The sequence below is a fragment of the Heptranchias perlo genome, chromosome 10 (genome assembly GCF_035084215.1).
Source record: "Heptranchias perlo isolate sHepPer1 chromosome 10, sHepPer1.hap1, whole genome shotgun sequence".
NCBI classification, from domain to species: Eukaryota; Metazoa; Chordata; class Chondrichthyes; order Hexanchiformes; family Hexanchidae; genus Heptranchias; species Heptranchias perlo.
The window spans coordinates 52,971,472-52,978,829 of record NC_090334.1 but is presented as its reverse complement, the minus strand read 5'-3'; the positions used below and the strand labels follow the sequence as shown (position 1 = coordinate 52,978,829).

At 44.2% G+C, this 7,358-nt stretch overlaps 1 protein-coding gene across 1 annotated transcript; it reads left to right on the top strand.

Moving 5' to 3' along the window:
* Positions 1–2,888: 2,888 nt before the first annotated feature.
* Positions 2,889–4,525, top strand: ankrd9 (ankyrin repeat domain 9). The gene has a single exon (XM_067991776.1). It carries the CDS (start codon positions 3,545–3,547, stop codon positions 4,469–4,471), a length of 927 nt encoding a protein of 308 aa, XP_067847877.1. The 5' UTR covers positions 2,889–3,544; the 3' UTR covers positions 4,472–4,525.
* Positions 4,526–7,358: the final 2,833 nt, after the last annotated feature.

The window sequence follows — 7,358 nt, the reverse complement described above, 5'->3', positions numbered from 1 at the left end:
TATTCTGTGAAAATAAATATATATTGCATTACCTATGTATTTAATGGTTATACCTTGCCATTTTTAAAGCTAAGGACACACCATAAGATGGAATGCAAGATGTACCCGTTGGAGTTAGGTACCTGGTATTTAGCAGTACTATGGAGGGTGTGGGGTTTCGCTTACTGGGGGCGGTCCTGGGTTTTAATAGCACGAGGGGGGAGGGGGACGAGGAGGTTTGGTAGAAGTGGTGCAGAGTCCTGAAGTCTGACCATATTGGGGTAGGGGTACTGGAGTTTGGCAGCTTAAGGAGGGAGACCTATGGTCTGGTCCCAGTTTGGGGAGGAACTTGAGTTATGGCAGGCTGTGGAGGAGAAACCGGAGGTTTAGCAGAACTGAAGGGAAATGTGGGTTTTGGCTCACTGTGTGGGATTGCTGGATTCCTGAGATCTATCAGTAATGAGGGGAGGAGGAAGCCAGGGGCCTGAGAAGCTTTCAAAATTCAACTCAGTTCTTTATTTTGGGAAAACAAAGAATTCAAATTAAGATGAGGACAGGCATTCTTTTTTGTCTCTTTCTCTGTACCTTTATCTGCCAGCTTAACTTGCTTTCTAAAGTAAAAAATGAACAGCTTTTAATTGAAGGTTTTTTAATTGTCTAATTCATTGTCCAGTTTGTATTCAAAAAAAATTAAAATACACAAACTAAAATACTATTCTACACAATTTGACTTTTCCACTGAAGAATTAATAATGGAATGCTTATAGATTTTGTTTATGTTCAAATTATAAGTGCAACCTGTCATAATTGATGTTTGCCTGATTTTCTTTTTCTCCCTTCCCTCCCAAGCACACACTTCTCACGTGCACATACATACGGTCACTGCTTTAAAAAATAGTACAATAAACTTTACCTGAATAAAGCTTTTGAAATTATCGTCTAGATTTTCTCCAAATAATTTTGGAAAAAAACAACCAAGTCAATACTGGTGAAAGCTAAAGAGAAAATTATGGTAGTTGGGTTGACTAAAAGCTACTGCTGGATCCTGGACGAGCAGACTGCAGGATCTGCCTTCAGCTAAAATAGACATGACTAAGCAAAAATATTACGTCCAGGCTTTTGGGAAGCTGAAATTTTAATGAAGGGATTAAAAGACACACAAGATAATTCAGTGGTTAAATTTAACCATGTTATTGTAAAATATGTAACTTTCTGAATGTTTTATTTTTCTTAACTTATTTTGGACTTTTCAGTTTCTGCGGGTGAGGGTTTTTTTTTTCTAAAAAGCATTCTGAATAGTTTGGTTCATTTTTTTCTCTTTTTTCGAAATTGATTCTTATGAAACCAGCTAATCTTGAATGATTACTAAGTCCTTACAGTTTCTTCAGCAGTTCTAAGTCTCTTTCCTTACTTTTAATTTGTATGTTCCCTGCCTCATCAGTTCTGCTTTTCTGCAGTTTTACATGGAGCCAATCAATAAAATCTGATGGCAAAAGTGTGACATGAACCAAATGCGACGGACAAGAATGTGTGCTGGATGTAAGACTTTTAATATATTAGATATGTAGCTTTTAACCAGAATATACAAAGTAGTTTACGGGCATAAATTAAAAGTTAAATATATTCCTGATTGAATATCTATCTGTTTATAAAGCTTAGTTTCTGTAAATAATGTGTTTGCAATGGAGGGTTTCTGGGAGATTTAAACTTGTTTAATAGTCTTTTATTTTTCCCATATTGATCAAATCACAACATTAGGGTCAATTTGTAAAATTCTTGTTGAACTCCTTATCAGTTTTGCTGGAAATTTTTACACAGTGAAAAATATCAAACCACAAAAAAGTGTGGAAATGTAAGAATTTTTTTTGTCCCTCACCCCTACCCTTAAGCGGCTCTATATCTTTGGCTTGCATTGCATGTGATTTTTTTTTTCTTCCTACGTCTTATTTCAAGAAATTAAAGATTACAAACACTTTCAAAAACTCTTACAAAAGAGGAAAGTTGTATAGTGGTTTCCACACTGATACAGTGGCGTATATTCTAAACGTAGCATTTACGTGAGGCTACTTTGGCCTGTGCATCTTTTGGAGAGTAATTTAAAATGTCCATCTAAGAGCACTGACGACTCGTCAAAAAAAGTATCTCATTAGATTTGAAGCGTTATGGGAAGTCCTGAGAAGTATTAGGACGCATAAGACGCTATGTAAATGCAAATTTCTTCTGTCTTTCTGTGTAGGCAGCTGTTTTCCTCCACAGACTAACCTATAATGAGAGGATTCTGACTCTTTCAACAACCTACGACTAATAACATTCCGCAAAGCTCGGGGCGAATTGCACTGTGAACTTGGAGGGAGGAGGCTCGTTTGGCGCATAAACACGAGCCTTGACCTGTTGGGCTGAATGGCCTGTTTCTGTGCTGTACATTCTATATAACTTGAATAGGTCTTTATTTTTGTAATTCAATCTTGTGTTCCTTCTACATTCTATACCCCTCTTAAAAAGCCTTCCCCTCTTCATGTTTTAAAAAAAGTAATTAACCTATAATCTATCAAAGGTTTTATATATTAAATACAACGATAGTGCCGAGATTAAATACGTCTCGTAAAGATTAATATTTTATAAAGAAAGTTTTAAAAGACTAGCTTTGGTATTAAATAATAGAGGAATGTTGTAACTGATACAAGTCGGACAAGAAGAAAAATAAGGATCAACATATAAAGTAAGATATCGTGCACGTAATGGGCCTGGACGTGTCTGACTCTTTACAAAACATGGGCTTACTATCAGCTGTTGGAAACTTAGTACAACTTTAATGACGTAAACGGAGGGTGTTCCTTCTGCTTTTCCCTCATTAGTCAATATCAGGGCGGTGGGGTGAACCCGGCCAATGCCAGAGCCGCCAGTCAGGGGGCGTGTGGATAAAAGGGGTGACAGTAGCGCGGTGCCCGGCTCCAGGACGGCAGAGACCCCCCCTGACACCCGGCTCCAGGACGGCAGAGACCCCCCCCCCTGACACCCGGCTCCAGGACGGCAGAGACCCCCCCCCCTGACACCCGGCTCCAGGACGGCAGAGACCCCCCCCTGACAACCGGTTCCAGGACGGCAGAGACCCCCCCCTGACACCCGGCTCCAGGACGGCAGAGACCCCCCCCCCCTGACACCCGGCTCCAGGACGGCAGAGACCCCCCCCCCCCCTGACACCCGGCTCCAGGACGGCAGAGACCCCCCCCCGCCCCTGACACCCGGCTCCAGGACGGCAGAGACCCCCCCCTGACAACCGGTTCCAGGACGGCAGAGACCCCCCCCGCCCCTGAACCCGGCTCCAGGACGGCAGAGACCCCCCCCCCCGCCCCTGACACCCGGCCCCAGGACGGCAGAGACACCCCCCTGAACCCGGCTCCAGGACGGCAGCGACAGCTCGATTTAAGTCCCCCGATCGGGTGCCCGGGACCTCGGCAGACACTAGTTTGGGAGCCGCCTCACTCCGCTCTCAGCCCAGGGGCGGACCAGTTTCCGCGAGTCCTCCAACTTGTGGGACCAGGAGCTCGGGCAGCGTCTCCCGGTCATGCCGTGGGATATCAGTTACTCGTCCCGCGGCCGCGGCCAGGACTACCGCTGCCAGAAGCGGTGCAAGAAATCATCTTTTGCTTTCTACCAGGCGGTGCGGGACCTCTTGCCCGTCTGGATCCTGGAAGAGATGAGGACGATGGAGGTGTTCCACTGGGAGGACAGCGGGCGGATGAGCACCTACTCGCCGTCTGAAGCCCTCCTGTACGCCCTGGTGCACGACCACCAGCAGTACGGCCAGTACCTGCTGTCCAAACACCCCCAGGCAGCCCTGGCCATGCCCAGCAAGAGCTTCTGCTGCTGCCAGTCATCTGCCCCGCACATCGCCATGGCCGTGCGCTACAACCGCGTCGCGACCCTGGGACGGATCCTGAAAAGCCTGCGAGACTTTCCCGAGAGCGACCGCTCGGGTTACATCAATCGCCGGGGCTGTGTGCATGTGGAGAGCGGCAAAACGCCGCTGCATTTGGCGTGCGAACTGGCGAGACCCGAGTGCCTGACCTTGCTGCTTGGACACGGCTCGTCTCCTTACCTTACAGACTGCGATGGAAACACACCCCTGGATACATTACTCGCCCAGCTGTGCGACAATGACCAGGACACACTCAGGAAGAACACCTGCCTGCACAACCTCTTGCTCTTTATGCCAGAAATGAAGTTTAAAATGAAAACGGTGCTGAAGGACAACGAAAGTCTCTGGCAGAGTTTACTTGGGGCAGATGTCTTTCAATGGCTCTCGGGTTTCAGTCCTCCCCCGCTGTTTATAAGGGCCATGCAAACTTTAATCGGGACGATTGCTCCCGAGAAATTCCCAGAGGGACTAGATGAACTGCCTATATCCCATCTGCTTAAACCTTTGGACTTTAAACTAACGGTAGAGGGAGGGCGCGGCCCGACAAATAGTTACAAATTTAAAAGGTTGTAGCACTTATGATTACGAAAGTTTTGAAATGACTGTAATAAAATAATCTTAAAAAGCGTTGTTTGGAGTACCTGTAAATCGAAGTCTATCGATCTGTTCTAGATGTGTCGAACGGTTATGAGGTGCACTTTGGAATTAGCAACTTCGTAAACGTTTTCAGCAAAGTGAAGAGTCGAGCTGTTTGATTTCCGCAGTTTATAAAATATTGTTGATTTGAACTTTCTTTTGAAAGAATAAACCCATTTAGTGCATTCGGGTATGAATTGGGTCACTACATCCTCTGAGTTCGGGTTTCATTACATGTAGTAAATAGTTCATCAAAACTTGGCGTTTGTCAGATCAACATTCACAGATTCTGATACCGCAGTGAAGATTTTTATTGCACTGTTATATATTCCATTTAATGATTATACGAATCTTAACACCACTGATAATAATGACAGTATAGGAGCGCCCTGTGTACAGGTCCTGTCAGGTCTTCTGACCGTTGTGTAGTTCCCATGGTAACACTGTGAAATCTTTGCTATTCCGATATTTTACTCATGATGTGGAGATGCCGGTGATGGACTGGGGTTGACAATTTTACTCGATCGATTACACAAACACCACGGAGGGAAACAGGAGCAGGAATCTGAGGCTCGAATTCTTCTCACAAAAGCAGCAAACGTGAAGTGATAGTGAATTACCACAGGGTCCACAAACTGGGCCCGTTGCTATAGAAACGATTACAACATTTCTATAGTACCCAGCGAAATGTATAATGAAAAACTGACAAACTGGCCCCTTAGGCTCCTTTTGCCAAACTGCCGCCAACGACCTTCTCACAGGCAGGCAGCAAATTCAACTGAAAAGTACTGTATTGACAAAAAGATAGAGTCATAGAGTTATACAGCACGGATAGAGGCCCTTCGGCCCATCGTGTCCGCGCCGACCATCAGCCCTGTCTACTCTAATCCCATATTCCAGCATTTGGTCCGTCGCCTTGTATGCTATGGCATTTCAAGTGCTCATCCAAATGCTTCTTGAATGTTGTGAGGGTTCCTGCCTCCACAACCCTCTCAGGCAGTGAGTTCCAGACTCCAACCACCCTCTGGGTGAAAAAGTTCTTTCTCAAATCCCCTCTAAACCTCCCGCCTTTTACCTTGAATCTATGTCCCCTTGTTATAGAACCCTCAACGAAGGGAAAAAGCTCCTTAGTATCCATCCTATCTGTGCCCCTCATAATTTTGTACACCTCAATCATGTCCCCCCTCAGCCTCCTCTGCTCCAAGGAAAACAAACCCAATCTTCCCAGTCTCTCTTCATAGCTGAAGCGCTCCAGCCCTGGTAACATCATGGTGAATCTCCTCTGCACCCTCTCCAAAGCGATCACATCCTTCCTGTAGTGTGGCGACCAGAACTGCACACAGTACTCCAGCTGTGGCCTAACCAGTGTTTTATACAGCTCCATCATAACCTCCTTGCTCTTATATTCTATGCCTCGGCTAATAAAGGCAAGTATCCCATATGCCTTCTTTACCACCTTATCTACCTGTTCCGCCGCCTTCAGGGATCTGTGAACTTGCACACCAAGATCCCTCTGACCCTCTGTCTTGCCTTGGGTCCTCCCTGAGATGACGGCTCATTGTATTGCAAATTATATATTCCAGGATATGTTCAAAATATATTTATAGTGGAGTAAATCTGAGTTTATATGAAGGTACAGGGATGTTAAACTACCTTCAGGTCAAATTATTTTCCCAATGCAACCAATCTTTAGGTAAACGAGTGAGTCTCCCGTGGCGTTGCTCACGACGATTTAGAGGACACAATATAGTATGGGGTCAGTCAAATTGTGTTTTTTTATTATTGAGTATTATAGGAGTGTTAATAACATAAGGCTCAAATTCCGTGATCATATACATATTTGCATAGAAACTGTAATCAGTGGCCTTGATTATAATTTAAAGTTCATCTAACAATATAGTTAATTTTATCTCTTACTTTTATTGAAGCCCAGGATGCCCAGGAAGATGGTTGCTTCCACCAAGTAACACTTACTCTGTCACTCTATTTCTCTCATGCCCGGCTGTCATGTTTAAATTGTAGTTACTGTACAAACTTACCTTTGAGTCCTTCCAGCTCCTGATATGCTACTCCAAGCTAAGGGGTACTATGCTCTGTATTGCCACCTGCCTGACGCTTACTGAAATGGGGCCTCTTGCTGCCCCCTCAAGAACCTCCTCTATGCTAATGTAAATTTTTAAAAATTATTTTGCAGCTCTTTCAAATTAAGAAGCTGCCACAGCCACTGTGGATGCCCCTCCTGTGCTGGCTTGCTGCCCTGACCAAATCTTTCCTGTATCGATATTGGTGTAACCTCATATCCATAATAAAATACAGAAAGTTCCCAGAACGTTCTCTTTGACCCGTGTTAGTAAATTAGAATTAGAATGAAAATGTAATCACTAGACAGAAATGCTTTATTTTATATGTTAAGATAGAGGCTATTAGATTTTGCATTATAATACGATGCAGACCATCGAATCTCTTGAATTGTAGCTGACCTTATAACACTGGCAGTCTAATTACCCTTTTTACAAAAACAATCCTACAAGGCCATCCTGTGAAAGCAATGCAGCCATGTGATTAGGAGGTGATTAGGAGGTAACATTCCTTCAGTTAGATAAAAGGCCTTTATTGTTCACTAATATTAGCATTTGAGGTTGTTTGTTTTGTAATTTTTCTTCAGCACAATAGTTTAATTGGGAGGTGTGCTGCAAGTCACATAGGGTGTAGCTTCAGGACTTAAATAGAGGGACAGTTAGCAGCATTGTTGAGTCTGCAACCCTGGGATACGAAAGCTGACAATTACAATTAAGGTGGAACATATTTTGGTGCCTACCAGATT

What these genes read in the sequence shown, in the direction of transcription:
- ankrd9 (XM_067991776.1), top strand. Translation starts at nt 3,545, where the DNA reads ATGCCGTGGGATATCAGTTACTCGTCCCGCGGCCGCGGCCAGGACTAC.